This window comes from Podarcis vaucheri (genome assembly GCF_965113315.1).
Source record: "Podarcis vaucheri genome assembly, chromosome: 7".
Classification (NCBI taxonomy): Eukaryota; Metazoa; Chordata; class Lepidosauria; order Squamata; family Lacertidae; genus Podarcis; species Podarcis vaucheri.
The window spans coordinates 81,887,232-81,909,395 of NC_138765.1; the positions used below are offsets into that span (position 1 = coordinate 81,887,232).

Consider the following 22,164-nt stretch of genomic DNA (forward strand, 5'->3'; position numbering starts at 1 on the left):
AGGAGATTCACATATAAAATGATGACAAACAACAAAGACTTAAACGACAAGAAGTGGACACTCATAGTAAAAGACCCATTTATTGATTCAGCTGGAAAAGCCTGTCAGAACAAAAATGTATTCTATTATTTCTGGAAAGGGAAAATAGATTGGGGTGTGTGTTGTCTCTTGGCAGGGATGCTGTTCCACAGAACAGGGGCAGCCACACTAAAAGCCCTGCTCCGAATTACGACAGTGTGGGCTTCTGAGATCTTTGGAACTTGCAGGAGAAACTCTCCTACAGACTGCAAGGATCTGATGGGTGTATAAGAGATAAGGTGATCTCTTAAGGAACTGGTCCTGAGCTACAGAGCTACTTAAATGTTAGTGCCAACTTCTTGACCTTGGCCCAGAAGCAGATTGGCAGCCAGCACAAATCCTGAAAGCAAGGTATTAGATACTGATGGTAAGTTTTGTCACTGGAGGGAGGGAAGGGAATTGACACAGGTCACTTGTGTAACAGAGCATAGCTTAGATCAGGAAGTTCCAAATGCCCCGTTCAAACCCCACACCTGTCATGAATTCACTGGGCAGATGCAAACTGCTTTCCCTCCCACCTCTCAGTTCTCAGACTTCTTGGCAACAAGCTCCAGCTAGAAAACCTTTCTTTACCTTTGTAATGAGGTTTCCAACATAAGGCAGGACCCCTCTGGCCGCCAGGTAGACCTTCCAGCGGGCAGGCTTGATGAGTTTCTGGTAGAGCGCCAGGTACTCTGCTGCACATTCCCCAGCCATGCTCAACTCATCCAGGTAACTAAGAGAGAGGCAGAGAAAACACTGGCGAGTTGGAAATAGAAAAAAGAGAACTGACTTCTTTGTAAATAGAGAAGCAAAACACTGATACAAAAGTGAGTGGAAATTATTTAACTGGCAGTGGGGAGATCCTTGGACCTGCAGGGCTTCTCAAGTCCTTAGAGCACGAGACTCTTAATCTCAGCATTGTGGGTTCAAGCCCTGCTTTGAGTCAAATATCCCTGCATAGCAGGCGGTTGGAGTAGATGGCCCTCATGGCCCCTTCCAACTCTACAATTCTATGATCCTATGGTCCCCCAAGTGGGACTTGGGTGCTGCTGCGGGTTAAACCACAGAGCCTAGGGCTTGCCGATCAGAAGGTCGGCGGTTCAAATCCCCATGACGGGGTGAGCTCCCGTTGCTCGGGGAGCTCAGGGTGCGGGATGCCCGTAACGTATGCACATTTAACTTGTTGTGCGTATTCAGCTTTGCGCATATGGAAAGGGGAAGGGGTTCTGGGGGGGGTGTGACTTTGGCAATCCTACCCATCATTGAACTTTTTACTATATACAATTTTGGCTTAATGCCCCCACGTAAGTTGTGGGCTGGGATGTGGGTGGCGCTGTGGGTTAAACCACAGAGCCTAGGACTTGCCGATCAGGAGATCGGAGGTTCGAATCCCTGCGATGGGGTGAGCTCCCGTTGCTCGGTCCCTGCTTGCTCCTGCCAACCTAGCAGTTCAAAAGCACGTCAAAGTGCAAGCAGATAAATAGGTAACGCTCCAGCGGGAAGGTAAATGGTGTTTCCGTGCGCTGCTCTGGTTCGCCAGAAGCGGCTTAGCCATACTGGCCACATGACCCAGAAGCTGTATGCTGGCTCCCTCGGCCAATAAAGCGAGATGAGCACCGCAACCCCAGAGTCATCTGCGACTGGACCTAATGGTCAGGGGTCCCTTTACATTTATGGTCCCCCAAGAAGAGGGAGCTTGCACCACTGTACCTGGTGAGCAGGTCGAGGACTTGCTGCTTCCGGCTGGGGATGGTGGCCAGAGCTTCGACGATGGTGCAGGCGGCCTGCCGGGCAGCCTGGGTTGCAGGCGTGAACAAGACCTACCGGGGAGAGGAAAATTGGGGCACTCGTGAGACTCATCTCATGTAGGGTTGAGACATCTGGCTGCAATGACCCACATTTGGCCCCAGAGCCCGAGGTAACCCCACCCCAGTGTACATGGAAGACCTGTAAAAAACATTTGGGTTTCTCTATTTTAAGAGTGTATACCCTACATTTATAAGATTGTATACCCTACGCGGGTGGCGCTGTAATCTAAACCACTGAGCCTAGGGCTTGCCGATCAGAAGGCTGGCAGTTCGAATCCCCACAACGGGGTGAGCTCCCGTTGCTCGGTCCCTGCTCCTGCCAGCCTAGCAGTTCAAAAGCACGTCAAAGTGCAAGTAGATAAATAAGTACCGCTCCGGTGGGAAGATAAACAGTGTTTCCGTGCTCTGCTCTGGTTCGCCAGAAGCGGCTTAGTCATGCTGGCCACATGACCCGGAAGCTGTAAGCGGGCTCCCTTGGCCAATAAAGCGAGATGAGCACCGCAACCCCAGAGTCAGCCATGACTGGACCTGGGGTCCCCTTACCTTTACCTACCCTACATTTCACTACCTAGGTCTGAAGGCAGCTTACGACGACCCAAGATACCCATGAGATAAAAAGCCTGCATCCAGTGCAGAGGAAAGTCACGCCATTCCCAAGGGACAGATGCGAAACAGCTCTAATCAGATGGCGAAAGCTAGAGCCTCTGGGGAGGGTCTCCATACCTGCCGCAGCCAATTGTTGTGTCCCAGCTTGAGATCCAGGGAGCAGGTCCTCTTCCCCCGCCTGCTCATGAACTGCTTCCACTTCCAGGTGTACTTTTCCGTCAGGTAAAGGTAGCGAAGCTCCGTCCTGCTGGGAGACTTTCCATTGGCGTCGAGGCCTAAAGCGAGGGCGAGGATTCGAGGAGGTTAGCAGAGCTGTCCCCTAACCAGGCACCAAGAGCTACCTCTGTTACGCAGGGGCAGGGGAAGAACTTCACTTTCCCGAGGACTGGGAATCTTTCCACGGGGATGGCCGTAAATGGTTGGTAAATGCAGCGCGAGGGTGTAGGAACCGATCTCAAACTGAAGTTCCGTTGTGAAGGAAATTAGTCTGGATTAAGCAGCAACAGGTGCAGGAGGTGTGGGGAACTTTATGGCCCTTCAGTTGTTGCTGAACTGCAACTCCCATCATCCCTGGCCACAGGCCATGCTTTCTGGGGCTGATGGGAGTTGTAGTTTGGTAACATCTGGAGGGCCAAATGCTCCCAACGCCTAAGGAGCAGAACAAGTTGTTGGGACTTTCCATCCCACCTTTCGTTGCAGGCATGGGATTGTTATGTGTCACATATCTGTTTACATTCCAGCACAGTTTGCTGGCGTAAGCGGAAATTCCGCTGTATTGCTTTTGCTTTGACTCTCCCTCCGAGGAGACGGCAAGAAGAGACAACGTGTTTCTTTGTCTTGATTTATGTTTAGTAAATCCGTAGCTCATAGTATGTATTCACAAGCCTCAGCCTTTTCTGTTGTGCAGTTTACACTGCTAAGTATAGTGTGCCCAAGTGTGGGAGGCTTGGGTCACTAATTTATGTCGGAGCCAGAGGTCGATGGATCTTCGGAGCGGCACGACTGGAAGGAGACGATCCAGCTGGGGGCTAGCCAGCTGGCTTTCGACCCCCGGATGCTGACACAAATATGTCCATAAAAGGGTGGCAACCAAGGTGAGGGTCCTAAAAGTTGTGGGCTTTCTGCATCAGTGCGGGGGGGGGGGCTAACATGACCCTGGACCTTTTCTCCAATGCTATGATGCTTTGAGTGCAAAGGGCAGAAGAGTGTGATCTCTCTCTCTCTCTCTTTTTAAATATTTTTTATTGGTTTTACAAAAAATTTTATAGACAATACAAACAAATAAAGAAACAAACAAACATGTATAATTTCGTATCCTTTTTTCATAAACCTCACTTCTCCGTCTCCCCCAAACCTCCCCTTTCTACATCCCAATTTCCAGTTATTTCAGCAAATCCTAAACTTATTTTTATCAAATTTGTCCCTTATTTATTCTTTTCTTTTACTTAATCTTTTGCCGCTGTAATCTCCTTTTTTTCTAAAAACCTCAACATTTTAGCATTCATCAATTTTGTAATATTTCTTGAGATAAATTTTAAATTTTTTCCAATCTTCACCCACCGTCTCTTTCCCCTGATCACGGATTCTGCCGGTCATTTCAGCCAATGCCATATAGTCTATCACCTTCATCTGCCATTCTTCCAGGGTGGGTAGATCTTGAGTCTTCCAATGCTTTGCGCGCTCTCTCTCTCTCTCACACACACACTTACTTCTGCAGGGCACAGTACGTACCTCTGGCAGGGAGGCATTTCTTCCAAGCCTCGTACGAAGCTTTGGGGTCCCTCTTGAGCCAGAGTTGGGCCTGAGCATGGATTTCATTGCTGTAGGGCTTGACGGTGGTCAAGGAGTCCACAGGGGTGTCCTAAAGAAGAACAAGGAAAGGCTGTGACAGCCTGAAGCAGAACCAGTCACCTACAGGCGAGATATTCAGAGAACTTCTTGCATCTAGAGTGGGGTCATCCCCATGTAAAGTAGGACTTTGCATCACTGTGTTGATACAGATGCTTTCATCACAAAAGCTCTGTGTTTCGCATGCAGAAGGTCCTGGGTTCCACCCCAGGTGGGGCTAGAACAGATCCTGCCTGAAACCCTAGCACAACCTTTCTCAACCTGTGGGTCCCCAGGTGTTGTTGAACTGCAACTCCCATCACCCATAGCTAGCAAGGCCAGAGCTCAGGGATGATGGAAGTTGTAGTCCAACAACATCCGGGGACTCACAGGTTGAGAACCGCTGCCCTAGAGAGACAATGCCAGCCATCGTAGATTTTACTAAGCTAGACAGACCAATGGCCTGACTCTGTGTAAGGCCGTTTCCTACTGCACAGGATAATTAAATTACTAATGGGTTTTAGCAACTGCTTCATACCCACATGCAGTGCAGAACCAAAGTGAAGTTTGGCCAGATTTTATATTTTGATGTTATGCCAAGTCCATTTATCTTGCCCAGTAGCAGCTGGTGCCGGGGGGGGGGGAGCATCCCATTTTATCCTCACAACATCCCTGTGCGGTAGGCTAGGCTGTGAGAAGTGGCGACTGGGCCGAGGCCCCCCAGTGAACCTCATGTGGCCAAGTGGGGGGATTTAAACCCTGGTCTCCCAGGTTCTAGTCTGACACTCTTATCAATACACCACACTAGTTCTCTGGAAATTCTAGGGCCCAAACCTTTCCCACAAAGCATGTGCTTTTCCACCAAGCTAAAGGAAGATTTCCTTCTGAGTCCTTTTTAAAGAAGCATATACCCCACCCTATTGCAAAAAGAAACAACAACAAAAGCCCAATAATCAAGTTGGCTTACAGCATAAAATGGAGCAAATAATATAGAAAACACACACCAAAATCAGTTAATTAACAAACACAGCGATTCATAAAAGCTGTGCTCAAAACACCTTGGAGTCTTCTGGTTCCCCCATTCTGCCACCCCTACATGCTCCCATACATCCAAAATCAGAAAATATGTACAAAAGTTTTCCCCACGAGTCTCCCCAAGCACATTCTGCCTAGGAGGATTTGCTCAAGTGGAAACAGGATTCCAGCGATGAACCAGACGGCTCAAGAATCCCAAAAAGGGCTGCAGGGGGAAGGCTACCTTGTTCTTCTTGCTGGTTGGAGCCGGGGGCTTGATCAGCTTCTGCAGGATGCGCAGGCACATGAGTGTGATGTTCTCCACCACCACCGGCGTCTTGATGTTCACGGCCATCAGGAAGAGACTGAAAGCTGGAGGGGGAGCCAAGCGGGAGGGGGAGAAGCAAAGGCATCACAGAAGGCAGCACCAAACAGCAAGGCAAGGATATAGACACATTCTCGAACGCCCACCGGCTACGGGGTAAACCATGGGTGGACAAACTAAGGCCTGGGGCCCGGATGCGGCCCATTCGCCTTCAATCCAGCCTGCGGACGGTCCAGGAATCAGAGCGTTTTTACATGAGTAGAATGTGCCCTTTTATTTAAAATGCATCTCTGGGTTATTTGTGGGGCACAGAAATTCGCTCATTTTTTCCCTTCAAAATATAGTCCCCCGCCCAAGTCTGAGGGACAGTGGATTGGCCCCCTGCTGACCCCTGGGGTAAACTGTTAAAGCAAAAGCCTTCCCACATATCCAGTCTGCTTCTGCTTGTCATTGCCCATCAAAAGGGGGAGACAAAGCATCTTGGAGGCATTTAGATGCCTGGAGATGAGGACGGTCAGATCCAGGGCTCAGATATGCCACTGGATCACGTTCTCTTGTATCAAACTGCTCTTCAGCTGCCCGTCATGATCTGCAGCTTTCCTCCAGGTGCCACTTGCTGTCTGAAGTGTGGCAGGTGGCCACTGGAGAAACAGAGACTTTCCTGTGGTGGCTCCTTGTCTTTGGTGAAATGCCCTCCCAAAGCCTAGAGACCTTGCTGCTGTCATTCAGGCCCAGGCAAAAACCCTGCTCTTCCCTGAGGCTTTTAGGAAGAACGAATGTCAATAATATGGTGGTACCTTGGTTTAAGAACAGCTTAAGTTTATGAACAACTTGGATTAAGAACCATGAAAACCCGGAAGTAGGTGTTTTGGTTTGTGAACTTCGCCTTGGAAGCAGAACATGTTTCGCTTCCTGTTGGGTGTGTTCCATTTGTAAATTGAGCCCCCCGCTGCTATGGGAAAGCACGCCTTGGTTTAAGAACACTTTGGTTTAAGAACGGACTTCCGGAACGGATTAAGTTCTTAAACCAAGGTACCACTGTATTAAGCCGGAGCAGCTTTGAACTTGTCTGTTGCTGTTTTATAGTTTGTTGTTTATAGTTTGCTACCCACGTTTGTATGCGTTAGTCTTAATCATCGCCCTGATTAGTACTTCTAATTCTTAGTAGGCTGTCGTGGAAACAACACTAGGTTTGAAGGTACAGGATATAAACAATGAGCTGTATCCAGTATTAATCCTATTCAGAGCAGACCCCTAAATGGACATGGCTAACTTGCGTCCATGGATTTCAATGGGTTTGCTCTAAGCAGGACTGACAATGAATGCAATCCCATGCGAAGAAAACAAATGGTTCTTCTGTCCAGGTTAAGAACTCCAAGCAGCTGGATTTCTTCACACGGTGCGTAGTCAAACTGTGGAACTCCCTCCCACAAGAGGCATCGATGGCCATCAGCTTGGATGCCTTTAAAAGAGGACTGGACAAATTCATGGCTCTATTAATGGCTACTAGCCATAATGGCTAGTCGGAGGCAGGAACACTTCTGAATCCCAGCTACTGAAAACCACAGGAAGGGAGTGTTACTGTTGCTCTTGGGTCCTGATTTTGGGCTTCCCAGAAGAGGCACCCGATTGGCCACTGTGAGAAGAGGATGCCAGACTAGATAGGTTCCTGGCCTGATCCAATGGGTTCTTATGTCCTCATGACTCCACAGCAGTGGGGACTGTTTGTTAGGGTGGCCAGGAGATGCAAGACACCTCTTTTCTTAACCAGTCAACCCTCTTTCCAAAGATGGAGTTGACCACCCTTGCCACTGTTATAAGAATTTTAAGGTATCAAATATAGAATAAATTACAGTGGTACCCCGCAAGACGAATGCCACGCAAGACGGAAAACCCGCAAGACGAAAGGGTTTTCTGTTTTGGAGGCGCTTTGCAAGACGAATTTCCCTATGGGCTTGCTTCGCAAGACGAAAGCCCATAGGGAAATCTCCGGGGACCTCTTTTAAATGCTGGTGGTGGGGAGCAAAGCCTTTCCCCCCCTCCGGCCTTCAGAAGAGGTCCAGGAAGGCCGGCGGGGGCCGAAAGGCTTTGCTCCCCACCGCCAGCATTTTAAAAGCAGTCCGGGACAGCAGGGAAGCGCTTCCCGCTATCGCGGACGGCTTTTGAAGGCGGGCGGGGGGGAGCAAAGACTTTCGCCCCCCGCCCGCCTTCAGAAGAGGTCCAGGACCTCTTCTGAAGGCGGGCGGGGGGCGAAAGTCTTTGCTCCCCCCTGCCTGCCTTCCCGGGAGAGCGGAGAAAGGCAGCGCCGGACGGCTTTTGAAGGCAGGCGAGGGCAAAGACTTTCGCCCCCCTGCCTGCCTTCCCGGACGGCTTTTGAAGGCAGGCGTGGGGGGCAAAGACTTTCGCCCCCCGCCCACCTTCAGAAGAGGTCCAGGACCTCTTCTGAAGGCGGGCGGGGGGCAAAAGTCTTTGGCCCCCCTGCCTGCCTTCCCAGGGGCTTTTACATCGCCCCGGACAGCAGAGAAGTCCTCCGCTGTCCCGGGCAATTTTAAAATGCCGCCCGCCAGCATTTTAAGATTGCCCCGGACAGCGGAGAAGTCCTCCGCTGTCCCGGGGTTTTTTAAAATGCTGGGGGTGGGAAGAAAAGCCCTTCCCCCCCCCCGCAGCCTTCAGAAGAGGTCGGGGGACAGACTGTCCCCAGACCTGGTCTGAAGGCGGTTTCCCTAGGAACGCATTAATTGATTTTCAATGCATTCCTATGGGAAACCGTGCATCACAAGACGAAAAACTCGCAAGAAGAAAAAACTTGCGGAACGAATTAATTTCATCTTGCGAGGCACCACTGTATTCATAAATGCACACATATCTAAATATATGAACCATGTGTCTGAAAGAGTATGGAAGAGCAATCCTGAAGCCATTTTGACTCTCCCAATGACCTCAAATATTCCTCTGGGAGGCAAATGGGGAAAGCCTTCCCATTGTCTTTTTGCTTGCAAATCCTGTCTTAAGGACGTATTTGTGTATGGATAGGGTGAGCCTGTGACCTGGAGTCAGGAACTAAAGTATTAACCATCACAAAAGAATGGCCAGACTGCCCAGGTAAAGCTATCAGTGACCATTAATGGGTATCCTGGCAGACAGGAGTTCTGCTGGAGACCGCCTCCTTCTGTGATGTACGCATGATGTTTTGGGGGTGGTCTTGGGCTACAGAGTAGGCAATTTCAAAAATCTATATAAGGGCTTGTGCACCATTGTTCAGGGTTCTCTTCCCTCCTGCGTGTGATGAGTGGGGACCCTGTTGCAACAGTTCCTTGAGTAAAGATCAGGCTTACTAGCTGCTTTGCTTCTCAATATATTCTGGTTGGCCTCTGTTGTTTTCTCCTAACGAAAGGGAACCCGCTTAAGGGAATACCCATAGAACACCATTGATTGCGCATACTCCACATCTTGCTTGCCAAATGCAGAGACTCACCACAGCGCAGCCTCAGCTCCCAGCAGCTGTCTTCCTTGGAGATGGAGTCTGTCAGCAGCAGCATCTCATACTGAAGGCTGCTGGCCTGGAGATGGGGAAGAAGGAGTAAGGCAGGGCTGAGAGGTGAGCCAGACCAGAATATCGCTGCCCCGTCCCACTTTGGTTCTCTCCTCCCCCACAAAAGAAATTCGGCAGAACTTGAAAACAAGGATTGGAGCAAAGAGGAACCACAGAACCGTGGAGCTGGAAGGGACGGAAAAGATCGTCCAGTCCAATCCCCTGCAATGTAGGAATCACAGCTAAGAGGTCTCAAGTTGCAACCGAGGACTGCAGGAACATTTCTTAATGTGAGCACAAACGAGGTATACAAGAGTGCTAAGCTACTATTGGGTAGCAGGATGCAGCTGGCTTTCAAACCCTGCTTGGCCCTGGAGCTCTTGTCAGCCTTGCTTACCCCGCAAGGCTGTTCTGAGGATAGTTAGAGGGCTGGGCTGTGTACATGTGCAACCCTAAGCTACTAGGGTTGTTACTCCCATTGAAATACATGGGTCCAAGTTAGTCCTGTCCTTGAATTTCAACGGGCGAACTCTGGAGAGGACTGACACTGGACACAACCCTTCTTATAAGAAATAATAATAATAATAATGTTTTATTTATACCCCGCCCTTCCCAGTTCAAAAACCAGGCTCAGGGCGGCTAACAACAAATTTAAAACACTTGAAAATACTTAATTATAAAAGCAGCATAAAATACAGTATAAGACATGAATAACATTAAAATTCAAAAATCAAAAATCAATTAGATAATCCCCAGGGCTAGCTGGCTGAATTGGTCCTACTTGGGCCAGTTGCGAGGCGGCCAGGGGAGAATTAGCTGTGGGGTCTCAGAGCGGGTGATCTTCATAAAAGGGGAGGGCGAGGGAAGAGAAGGGAAGGGAAATAAAAGATGAGGCTGAATTCAAATTAAAGGCAAGGTGGAATAGCTCTGTCTTCCAGGCCCGACGGAAGGAGGTTAAATCCTGAAGGGCCCTAGTCTCATGGGACAGAGCATTCCACCAGGTCAGAGCCATCACTGAAAAGGCCCTGGCCCTGGTGGAGGATAGCCTGACTTTCTTAGGGCCAAGACCTCTAAACTATGGTTATTCATGGACCTTAAGGTCCTCTGCCAAGAGAGGCGGTCCCGTAGATAGCAAGGAGCGGCAAGGTAAGAAAAGAAATGGTTGGAAGGCCATCTGACAGGGATTCTTCAGCTGCGATTCCTGCATTGCAGAGCAGGGGGTTGGATTCGGTGATCCCTGAAAGTCCCTTCCAACTCTACAATTCCATGATAACCAATTTGGATGCAGCCAGGGACGGACGGAAGGCAGGTCAAATACCCAAAGCCCTAACCCCCTCCTCACCAGGTCAGGGTTTGCCCAGTGACCCTTCAGAGCCGCAGACACCTTGCTGATGATGAGGTCGTTCATCTGCTGGGTGGCTTCCGGATTGTCCCTTGTTTTCAAGACGGGCACAGAATAAAAAGAAAAGACAGAGTTAAAAAGCTCCACACTGAGCCAACTCCCTCAACATGTCGTCAAGACCTCCCTGTACTGTCTGGGTCATTCAATAATAATAATAATAATAATAATAATAATAATAATAATAATAATAATAATATATTTATATCCCGCCCTCCCCAGCCGAAGCCAGGCTCAGGGCGGCCAACAACAATAAAATAAGTTGTAGCAGGTCTGCTTAGCCTGCACTTCCAAGGCGGAAATCGAGTCTCAAATTCCTTGTTCAGGTCAGGCATCTGGGAATGCTTTGGTGCTCGGACAGGCTGCAGAGGGACCTTGCAAAGGGCCGAGGGTCAATAGGAGTTGTTGGTTTCCTTGCTTCCAGGGGAAAGGACACACCTATGTAGCTAAGTGTATGCTAAAAACCCCACTTATTTTTGCAAGCGTCTGTGTCAACATTACATGTGTGTCTGTGTGCTTGTGTATATACTGTGAAATCCAGTGCTGGTTCACTAAAGGAAGTGTGTGGGGTCCCATCCGTAAGAAAAATTACCAAGGAATTACCAACATTATGAAGGCAGGCATATATATTTTAGTTCTACTAACAACAGAACTGCCAAAATTAAGGAACATTACTAACTGGTCCATTCATTTCAGTGGGCCTACTCTTGATCAGGACTTAGTTGGAGACAACCCATGAATCCTGCCTGATAAATTGGGGCACCTCTTTAACTATCTGACTTTTAGAAGACATCTGAAGGCAGCCCTTTTTAGGGAAGTTTTTAATGTTTTATGTTTTATCGTGTTTTTAATGTTCTGTTGGGAGCCGCCCAGAGTGGCTGGAGAAACCGAGCCAGATGAGTGGGGTATAAACAATAAATATTATTTGATCAAAAAGTATTTTTTTTTAAAAAAAAGTTCACATAGGTTGAAGCAGGAGACCCAGTTGCATTAAAAAAAAAAATCAATACACTTTAAAAGCCCAAAGCTTTTTTTTTCCCCTTCAGGACATTCAGAAAGGCCACCAACGCTCCTCCGCACCTGGTGAGGAGGCACATGAGCTGCCGGACTTCTTCACGCATGGTGGCTGCACCACGGCGCAGGTTGTAGTCAAAGAGCTCCCGGATGAGCCCCTGGGAGACGAGGATGTGGCGGATGGCGGCGTTGGTGGCCAGGGCACGGAGCAGCGTGATGCAGTGTTCGGTGACGGCCGAGGCGCAGCCATAGCACTTGGTGGAGGAGGTGTGGCCGCAGCCCAAGACGGAGAGCGCCCGGTACTGGCTGGCGGTGAAAGTGGGCTGCACGGCAGAGCAGGAGGACTTGCTGGCCGCTTCTCTCTGCTGGAGGTCATACTCCAGGAGCTCCTTCCTGGAGGCAAAGACTTTCTGTGGGTGGACAAAGGAGGGGAGGGTAAGAGGGAGGACGGGGGCCCCAACCCTGCTGCCTTTGTTGCTGATCAGGACCTGCAGGCAGGGCTAGATAGGCACCTATCTTTTCCTTTCCCCCTTTTATTTCATAAAATTTCCACACCTCTAAATGGTTTACAAAAAAGAATAAAACAATGAAATCATCAGTAAAAAGGACTTAAAGGTAAAGGTAAAGGGACCCCTGACCGTTAGGTCCAGTCATGACTGACTCTGGGGTTGTGGCGTTCATCTCGCTTTATTGGTCGAGGGAGCCGGCGCACAGCTTCCGGGTCATGTGGCCAGCATGACTAAGCCGCTTCTGGCGAACCAGAGCAACGCACAGAAACGCCGTTTACCTTCCCGCCGGAGCGGTACCTATTTATCTACTTGCACTTTGAGGTGCTTTCGAACTGCTAGGTTGGCAGGAAAAGGGACCGAGCAACGGGAGCTCACCCCGTTGTGGGAATTCGAATCGCCAACCTTCCGATCGGCAAGTCCTAGGCTCTGTGGTTTTTTACGTCCCGTTAAAAAGGGCTTACAAAGAGATAATTAGAATCAACGATTAAGCTAAAAACCAGAGGAAAGCACATGCTTTAGGCTTCTGGATAGATGGATATATATTTTTAGCAGGCACTGAAAGGAGTACCACGAAGGCACCTGCCTGATATCAATAAGCAGGGAATTCCCAAGTGCGGGTGCTGCCACATGGAAATATTGGTTTCTTACCATTGCAAACGGGTATGGTGTGGCGCCTGTTAACAGTGCCAGTTCCGCAGATCAAAGTGGCTGAGTGGGAGAATACGGGCAAGCTTGAAGTTCAGACCTTTTCCCTAGCTAAGTCTGCCCCAAAATTATGCTTACAGAAGACTATACTGCTGCCACAACTAGCCCCCTAGTGGCCACATTGAGCCACATCAGCTACTTCATAGAAAGAACACTGGATGCCAAGCTAGGTAAGAAATGCAAGGTTTTGTTTTTGTTTTTAAAAAGCAACTCCAAAAAGGCCATCTTTTATAGAGGGGGGAAAACCTTCAGGAAGGGTCAACTATGAGCAGAAAAGGGGCAGATTGGGAAGCAGCATTCCCTTCCATGCTCAAAAAACCTTCCCTTTGGAAACTCCACTTCTACAGGAAAAAAATAGTGTTAAAAGCACTAATATGTCTAACCTCTAGTTCATTTTTTACATGTATTTATATACTGCTTAATAGTCTAAATGGTTCGCATAAAAGCATACAAAAATTACCAATAAAAGCAAGTTAGCCAAAAGAAATTCTGAAACAAAACTAAACAGTTAGAAAATGCACATTATAAAATAAAACGGCACTCTAAAATACGTGTCCAGTATACATGTCTGGGTAGGATGGCTTATATAAGCAGATGACAAAAGCAGTACAGCAAAGGCACTTTGTGTGGTTATCAATGGGCAGGGAGTTCCAACAGTGCAGGCGCTGTCATACCGAAGAACTGATTCTTTGCAAGTGTAGAATGAATACTGTACAAAAGTGGTGAAAGTGCCAGTTCTGCAGATTGTAGTGTGGTTCAGTGAGCACAGGTGGGGCGTGAGCAATCCTTCAAGGAAGGGAGTCCCAAACTTGGCACTAAGACGGACTCTGCCATCTTGGGCTGTGCCAAACTGGAAGACAGACCAGGTAACGGCACCTCACAGGAGAGGAGAGCCTATCTTGGGGGTGTGGAGCCTCTGTTTTCAATGGTGGTTTCCCAGGCACAGACAGACCTGACTCATATGCTGGCACTGCCAGCAGCACGGAGGTTGTTTACCTGGATGATCTTGGAGAGCTCGTCGAAAGAGTTTTTGCAGTCTCCGCAATACTCCTGGGCCAGCTGCAGGATGTACCTGTTGACGCTGGCCGAGGTGGAGCCGATTCCTCCGCTCCCACCGGCGTCATCCTGAAAATGCCACAAGAGGGAGGGATTTCAAAACCGGTCGCGATGGAGGAAGGAAACGGCGAAGGAATGGTGGGAGAAAGCAGCACCCCCACCACTGAACTGGCCAGGCAATGCTCCACAATCACAACCTTTCCATTTAGAGATTTCCCCACAGGGGCAGGGTCTCAGTTTTTAGAGCAATGGTAAATAAAAGCACTGGAAGGAGAGAGAGAGAGAAGATGAGTACCTGTGGCTTTTCGGGCGCTGCCTCGTTCACTTTGCAGAGGAGGTTTTCCAGCTGTGGCCTGTGACCCATGAGCTGGTGGTACACTCGGTCCGCCTTGTCCAGAAGGCTGTTGATGTTGGTTACGGCCTTCAAATCAAGACATGGGATTTATGTTATAATTTCTGACCAGGGTAGCTCAGAGGGCATGCGTGCGTGTGAGCGTTTGTGCGCCTGACCTTTTTCCTGTCCTCCTCATTCTCAATTGGATCCACTGCGCAGCAGGGCTTTGCATACAGCATGAAGTCAAAGCGAGCGTACTTGCAGAACCCGCAGGCGTTGCAGAGGAAGGGGTCCTTCTCGTCGTAATTGATGGACCTGGGAAGGAAGGGCGGAAAAGGCGAGTTGGCAGGGCTTTTGACGTGGCAGGAACTCAACCGCTGCTCCACGACAGGCTCACCTCCTCACCAGGTGAGGAGGGGCCCGCAAGGGAGGATATTCAGGCAGGAGGGACGCTGGTGCAGTTTTCGGGTGGGGAGAGAAAACTGTAGCTCAGTATCTAAGTGAAAGTGGGTTTTGCACTGGCAGAATCTGAGACCAGGGAGAAGAGTCGGTGGAAGAAGATTGGAAGAAATTTAAAGACTATTTACAGAAATATTGCAAAATTAATGAATGTTAGAATGATGTTGGAATGAAGCTAGGTGGTTTAAGCAGTAATGCTATAAAGGTGTATGTTAAAAACGATTGATAACAGATGAAAATTTAAAGTTATAGTATATTAAAGGATCATGAGAAAACAAAGAGGGAAAGAAATTGCTGACTTAAATAACTGAACTGGAATACAAAAAAGGGAGGTATGAGGAGGTCAGGGAAACAAGGATATGAATGTAAGCTTTAGAAAGATTGATTCATTTTCCTTTTCTTCTTTTTAAGTGTCTTTTATTCCTTTTTTTCTGTATTTTGTATTTTCCTTGTATTTTTATTTTTCGTTTTTGTGTAATTCTTTTTTTTCTCTGAAATTTTAATAAATATCATTTTTTTAAAAAAAGAAAGTGGGTTTTGCATACAGAAGAAGACTGCTTCTGAGCCCTGCATCGCATCCGCATCCCTGAGGAATTTTACACACCTGCACTTGTGGCACTGGTAGACGTTCTCCCCGCAGTTCCCGCACACCCCGGGGTTGGCGGGGACGGAAGCACTGCACCGGGGGCACTGGAGGGTCTCTGTAGATGCCTGGTAGTTCTCATAGAAGTCTGCAAACTCAATCATCAGGTTGGAAGCCACGATGGGCAGTGGTAGGTCGATCTTCACCTCCGTCTGGCCCGGGGTGAGCTGCACCTTCTTAGCCTTATGCCAGCGGGCTGGCCTATGAAAGTGGGAGGAGGGGGGAATAAACCAAGTGAACGAACAAGGGGGGGGGGCAAGAGGGGGGGGAGAAGGAAGAGGAAAATCATTTAAAGCAGTGGTTCCCAAACTTTTCATTTGTTCACCGCTGTCAGAGCTGCTTCAAGATCCTAGCTCACAGAGGATCACGCTAGCCAGCGGTCACTTTGTAAAAGTCTTTATTGAGTTACAGTTTCCATTCTCAAGCTGCTGCGTGCAGCTCTACGTCTTATGGGTTATACCGGCGAAGCTCTGTCTGAGTCCCCGCCTCCTGTACACCAACTTAATATCCTAGCCTTACTCCACCTTTTCCGCCTGACCGTTCTTCTCTGGGTCCCTCTGCCCCCCGTGGTCTCTTCCTTCCGGGACTCTTCTGACGCTGACCCCCCAGACCCTTCTGTCTCCTTGCGGCGGGCTTTAGGACCTGGCTCCCTTTCCGGGCTGCTTACTGTGCCGCCTTCCTGTGCATTTGAACTTGGCGCGCGCGCCCAACCTCCCACTTTCCGCTTGACCGTTGCTTCGCTCTCCGATGGAGGTGTGGCCACTCCTGACTCATGCCCTCCCCCCTGCGGCGAGCCGCCGGATCCCGATGCCTGGCGCCCTTCCTCCCCACTGCGCTCTGTTGGGGACGTTGGCCCCGATTTCCAACTGCTGCTCTCTGAACCCCCTTTTGTCCCTTCCTCCTGGGGTGTCCCCCTAAGCTCCCCCCTTGCTCTGGTCACTGGCGCTCCTTTCTGTGAATCTTCCGATTCACTGGAAAGACTCGGAGATCTCGGGTCGTCGTCATCGCTCATCTTTCCTTCGGACTCCTCCCCCTCGCTCTCTGTTTCCTCCCTTGCCCTCGCCTCTGCTCCTGAACCCCTGACAACCGCCCTCCCGGTTTCCATAAACTCGCCCCCAGTTCCCCCTGCCCTTCCCTATAAAAAAGTGTTAGTCATAAGAGCAGTTCACATGACACAAAAAGGAAGGTAAGAGCACAATTACAGTGGTACCTCGGGTTACATATGCTTCAGGTTACAGACTCCGCTAACCCAGAAATAGTACCTCGGGTTAAGAACTTTGCTTCAGGATGAGAACAGAAATCGTGCTCCGGCGGCGCAGCAGCAGGAGGAAGCCCCATTGGCTAAAGTGGTGCTTTAGAATTAAGTACTTAACCTGAGGTACCACTGTACTTAATTTGTTCCGGAGGTCCGTTCTTAACCTGAAACTGTTCTTAACCTAAAGCACCACTTTAGCTAATGGGGCCTTCCGCTGCCGCTGCACCGCCAGAGCACGATTTCTGTTCTGATCCTGAAGCAAAGTTCTTAACTCGAGGTACTATTTCTGGGTTGCCGGAGTCTGTAACCTGAAGCATCTATAACCTGAAACGTATGTAACCCGAGGTACCACTGTAGTTGTACAGTTATTCAAAATCCAATCAAAACTATTAAGCTTTGTTAATTCAACAAAATGGATTAACTTGATCCACGGATACCAGCTTTTCAAAGCCCGGTCGTCCTCTGCACATTCAGCACCCCCCCCACCCCAGGTGATGTCACTACCTGCCCCCCGGGGAGCGCTACCACCCACTTTGGGAGCCACTGATTTAAAGGAAGGCAAGTAGGTTCAGCATCCTCCATCCCACGCCAAAGCTAAGCGTGGCGGCCTCCGTTGAAAATCTCCTTTAAAAGAGGATGAACTGAGGGACTGGGCTCTTTGGATTCGCTTCTTCTCCGCCTGTGTCAACATGATAGGGAGTCAGAGCCAGAGACTAAGCCATTATCCCCATCCACAGCAAGGCTGTTTAGGATTAAAGAGATGTTCATGCCTTATGGGACGGAACAAAATGTAACACTTAGTTCTATTTATACATAAATATATATACACCACCACCCTGGAATTTGAACATAGTCCTTTTTCTTATTGGCAAGTGTGCTTTTTTCGCAAGGGGTGGGGAGTGGGGGCAAGGAACAAGGAGGATTCCTTAGATGCCCGCTAATCCACATGGAAAGTCAAGAAGAATCTGCATCCTCTTCTCTTTGTGACATATGAAATACATGAAACTTAATTGCTGCCCGCATATGGGCAATCACAACTCAGCTTTCTAACCCAGCTGGTCAACAAAATACAGTGGTACCTCGGGTTACAGATGCTTCAGGTTACATACGCTTCAGGTTACAGACTCTGCTAACCCAGAAATATTATCTCGGGTTAAGAACTTTGCTTCAGGATGAGAACAGAAATCATGCGGTGGTGGCACGGCAGCAGTGGGAGGCCCCATTAGCTAAAGTGGTGTCTCAGGTTAAGAGCAGTTTCAGGAGAAGAACAGACCTCCAGAACTAATTAAGTTCTTAACCCAAGGTACCACTGTAACCTGTTGATTAACGGTCAGCGCCTTTGGGGGCTCACTTATTTCCTCCTTGCTCCTCCCTCCCCCTTTTGTGTCATGTTTCTTAGACTGCATGCCTGAGGGCAGAGGGGCATCTTTTATCTTTTCTTTTAAAATCATTCTGCAAGCCATTCTGGGAACTGGGGGGGGGGGGGAATCCAGAAGGGCACAAGTCCTTTAAATTAAAAAAAAAATGAAATTACTTGTTTTTGAGCTCCACAATGGCCTGCACTGTTCGGTTGTTGTAATAGAGGTTGATAGTCCGGACCATCTTGGTGCGTTTCAGGTCCCCGATCTTCACGGTCACTTTGCTGATAGTGTGGCTGCCAATGAGCTTCACCACCTGCTGGGTGGTGGTATACCGAGTGTCCACTTTGATGGAAGAAAGCTTGATGTACTGCGGAATAGGAGGAGGAGAGAAGCAGAGAAGCATCACTTACCTATAAACAAAATGGAGAAACCCCCCACACTCCAGCCAGTTACACGTTAACAGGAATGGATTATCTTATTTATTTCACTTATTCATCTCCAAAAGTATCTGTATGCTGCTCCGTCACATAAAAACACATCAAAGCGGTTTACAGCAATAAAAACGCAAAGACGAAACACAACAGAAATAAAAGAATAAAAGCAACATCAGGAAGCTATGGAACAAACTCCCTCAGTTAAATACCTGGGCGAACGCTTTAGTGAAACCTTGTCTTGGAGGCAGTGAAAGTCAAAGCACAGAAAACCACAGGGGCATTGATTAAGTTCTGTTACAGTAAGGGAGGGCAGCTGATTGAACCTTCCCTAAAGGTTTTTGGCAGCAATGTGATTAATCAAAAGCTCTACTATGGCACTGAAATCTGGGACTCTGATTTGAACTATAATGAAGTACTGGAAACGGTACAGAATACAGTCAAATCTTGTTCTGCGTCCACCTCCGCTTGTATCCACTTGGGCAAACGTCCGTTGCAAACCCAGTAGTACTGGAACGGGTTTCATCTGGGTTCACCGCTCACGCATGCGCAGAAGCGTTAAATCGCGCTTCACACATGCGCAGATGCGGCGTTTTGACGTGCGTCAGTTTTGGCTTGCCAATAGGCCTCCGGAACAGATCCCGTCCGCAAAATGAGGTTTGATTGTACTTCTTTTCAGAAGCTATACAGGTTGAAAAACAGACATCAACTAAACCCTTGTGGATTCCCTGCATAGGACAAATGGAATAGAAGAGTTTTCAGGAGGCGTTTAAGAGTTGAGACAGAAGGCGCCTGCTGAATCTCTATTGGCAGAGCGTTGGACAGGACTCAGTCAAGGGATTGGTTTCTTGTTGCTGTCAAATGAGCCTCACCAACTCAGGAAAGAGCCTGGGACACTCCTGTAGATGATGTCAGTGACTGAGCTGGGATATGAGGGATCAGGTGAACCCTGAGGTAGCCTGGACCTAAGTTGTTCAGGCTTTGTAAATTAAACATGAACCCTGGTGCAGATAAAAAAAATATAAGAAGGAACATGCTCATCCCTTTTATTTCCATTTGTTTATTATGTGCTTTGTGCTATCAGTCAGTTTTGACTCTGTTATGCTGCACTCAAGTTTTGCAAAGCAGTTACTTCCATTTATCTTTCTGTATGTGATAAATAAAGAACATAAAGGGAAGTGCGTAGGAGACTGAGCAAAGCTGGGCAGAATTGACGCACTGATACCCTCAAGGCAGGACTGATGGTGAGGAGCAGCTACTTACACAGAATGGAACTTCTGGGTTGTTGCAAACAAGGCAGGGGTCGCTCTCCAAATAGTAGCCGTCAAATTCCACCAGACCAGACAGAGTGCTGGAAGAGGAGGGATAAGGACATCTGAGAAATTTGCCCAGGCAAAAGAGGAGCCCTACTGGACTGGGAAATGACCTGTCAAGCCAAACAGCCCTGTTTGGTGCAGTGGCCAATCAGATGCCTTCAGGAAGCCCTCGAGTAGTACGTGAAAGCAACAGTCCCACCCCCACTTCCTGTTTGTTCCAAGCATCTGGTATACGAAGGTACACTGCTCTTGATTCTGGCAGATCCACTGAGCTGGCTGACAGTCACTGACAAGTCTTATCCCTTGATAGCCCTTTTTGAAAACCCCGAGCTGCACAAAGGACTCTTGTACGAGGTGGGCCTTAAGCAGTGTGATGCGACAGGAAAACAAGCAGGTGGGTGGAGAACAAGACTGTTCTTCTGCAGGAAATGAAAATGGCTCAGTGACCAAGAAATAGCACCTCCCCCCCCCCCAGTTCCAGCTGCCCTCCACTCCTGAGATGGGTTGCACCACAGCCCTGTACACATTAAGAAATATATGTATTTATTTTACACCAGAGACACTCACTTATAAATATTTGAGTTGGGGTGGTTGGTCAGGATGTGGTTTTGCATCCGTAGGATCTCAACAGCTTTTTGGGAATATTCCTTTAACTGAAAGAAAGGTTTAACAAACAGCTCACAAAGGGGATTCAGGAGTGAATACGAAGACCAAAACCAGAGTTGGTTATAGAGAGCTCCCAATTATCCACTCTCACTCTTTGCCATTTTAATATTTATTCTCCCGAGAATGATGACGATCCTTTGTACATACCACATATGCCTTTAAACATATAGGGGCCTGCATTCCAACCACACAAAAGTCAAGAGATTTACACACCCCTCTCTCCCCATCCTTGTAAGCAAGGAGCACCATCATTAAAGTCCAAAGACACATTCCAGCCAGACAATAGCACCCAGGGAGAGCAGGCGTCATCCAGAATGTGGCCTAGGCAGAGTCGCGAGGGCCAAATACGAGGGTCCTGGAAGGCTGTATTTAGCCCCCAGGCCTGAGGAGCCCCCTGCCCTACGGAGAGACAGGTTTCTGTTCTAAAGCCTGCCTGGTCAAGATGGAGGCTAGAACTGGGATTTCCTTTCTTCAGGAGTCCTTCCTTTGCACACTGAGAAGCACCCCCCCACACACACACACAACAGATGCAGCGGCTGTTCTTTCACATCCTTAAGGAATAAAGGAGGACAACGGTGAGAGAATGTCCTTTTGGGCATCCCAATGAGACACCCCCTACCTTCTTCTCTGTCTGCTGCGTCTTCAGGGAGAAGTAGCCCAGGAGGTCCACAAACTGGGCAGCCTTCCGTCCGTAAGCCGGCAGCTCCGGCCATATGGACCACATGAGATCTAGCAGCAGCTCCTGCTGGGACTTGTTTGAGTTTCTAAAGAGAAAGGGGGGGCGAGGAGGAGGGGGTTAACCAAGGGGCCCGCTCCCCACTGCGCACACGGCTGAAGATCTCCCCCCCCCCCGGGCTGTTTATGCAGACCCTCCCCCTTGTGCCCTTCCCTCCCTCTTGTGCCCTTCTTAGAAGCCCTTCAACCATTTCAGACTGCTCATTCTCTACCTGGTCCAGTATTTCAAAAAATAAGCAAACAAATAGGTAAATGCTGCCACCTGTCTTGAAGTCTAGAACAACCCCACCCGGGTGCCAAGATCCTTGGGTGAGCACCTTTTCTCAGTCTCGCCAGCATCAGAGCCATGGCTGGTGGAGGCACGAGAGAGAGACTCTTTTCTGGGGCTGCTCCCATATTCTGGGAATCCCTCCCAACAGAGGTCAGACAGGCTCCCTCCTTGTTATCATTCCTTCCTGCTCAGGGAGGCCTTTGGAAACGTAAGGTTCAGTGATGGACTACATGGAATTGGCGGAAATGACTGGCAGAATCCGAGACCAGGGAGAAGAGTCGGTGGAAGAAGATTGGAAGAAATTTAAAGACTATATAGAGAAATATTGCAAAATTAATGAATGTTAGAATGATGTTTGATTGAAGTTAAGTGGTTTCTAGCTGTAATGGTACAAAAGAATATGGAAAAATTGGATTTTTAATAGGTAAAAATTTAATGTTACAATATATTAAGATTAAAGATCAGGATAATAAGGAGGGAAAGGAATTGCTGAACTAATAAATTGAACTGGAATACAAAAAAGGGAGGTATGAGGAGGTCCGGGAAACAAGTAAATGAAAGATAAGTGACGAAAAGATGGAATTATTTTTAACTGTTTTTTTTTTTTTTGTTTTTCATTATGTAATACTGTGAAAACTTTAATAAATATTTATTTTTAAAAAAGGAAACGTAAGGTTCAGAAACGATGCTGATCACGGGGCTGCCGTCAGGGCAAAGTGCATTTCAACTGCATTCTGTTCTCAAAGTGGCCAGCGAGATGCCACAAAGGGAAACCCACAAGCAGGATACTGCGGTTTTCAACCAGTTTGCTTTTATTACTGCGTTGTTGGTTTTTATG

The 22,164-nt window shown here is 48.4% G+C and overlaps 1 protein-coding gene across 8 annotated transcripts in view; it reads right to left on the reverse strand.

The window, feature by feature from the left end:
• UBR4 (ubiquitin protein ligase E3 component n-recognin 4) overlaps positions 1-22,164 on the reverse strand; it is a 139,763-nt gene that overhangs the window by 28,703 nt on the left and 88,896 nt on the right. For all 8 annotated transcript variants that reach the window (XM_082229604.1, XM_082229603.1, XM_082229601.1 and 5 more), the window contains 16 exons: positions 20,940-21,084; positions 20,222-20,307; positions 19,602-19,689; positions 18,081-18,274; positions 15,253-15,492; positions 14,366-14,504; positions 14,151-14,276; positions 13,796-13,924; positions 11,652-11,995; positions 10,515-10,605; positions 9,116-9,200; positions 5,560-5,687; positions 4,206-4,335; positions 2,592-2,749; positions 1,771-1,880; positions 652-793 (listed from right to left, as the gene is read on the reverse strand). In XM_082229604.1, coding sequence (XP_082085730.1) covers positions 652-793; positions 1,771-1,880; positions 2,592-2,749; positions 4,206-4,335; positions 5,560-5,687; positions 9,116-9,200; positions 10,515-10,605; positions 11,652-11,995; positions 13,796-13,924; positions 14,151-14,276; positions 14,366-14,504; positions 15,253-15,492; positions 18,081-18,274; positions 19,602-19,689; positions 20,222-20,307; positions 20,940-21,084 — 2,335 coding nt within the window. The remainder of the gene's footprint in view (positions 1-651; positions 794-1,770; positions 1,881-2,591; positions 2,750-4,205; positions 4,336-5,559; positions 5,688-9,115; positions 9,201-10,514; positions 10,606-11,651; positions 11,996-13,795; positions 13,925-14,150; positions 14,277-14,365; positions 14,505-15,252; positions 15,493-18,080; positions 18,275-19,601; positions 19,690-20,221; positions 20,308-20,939; positions 21,085-22,164) is intronic.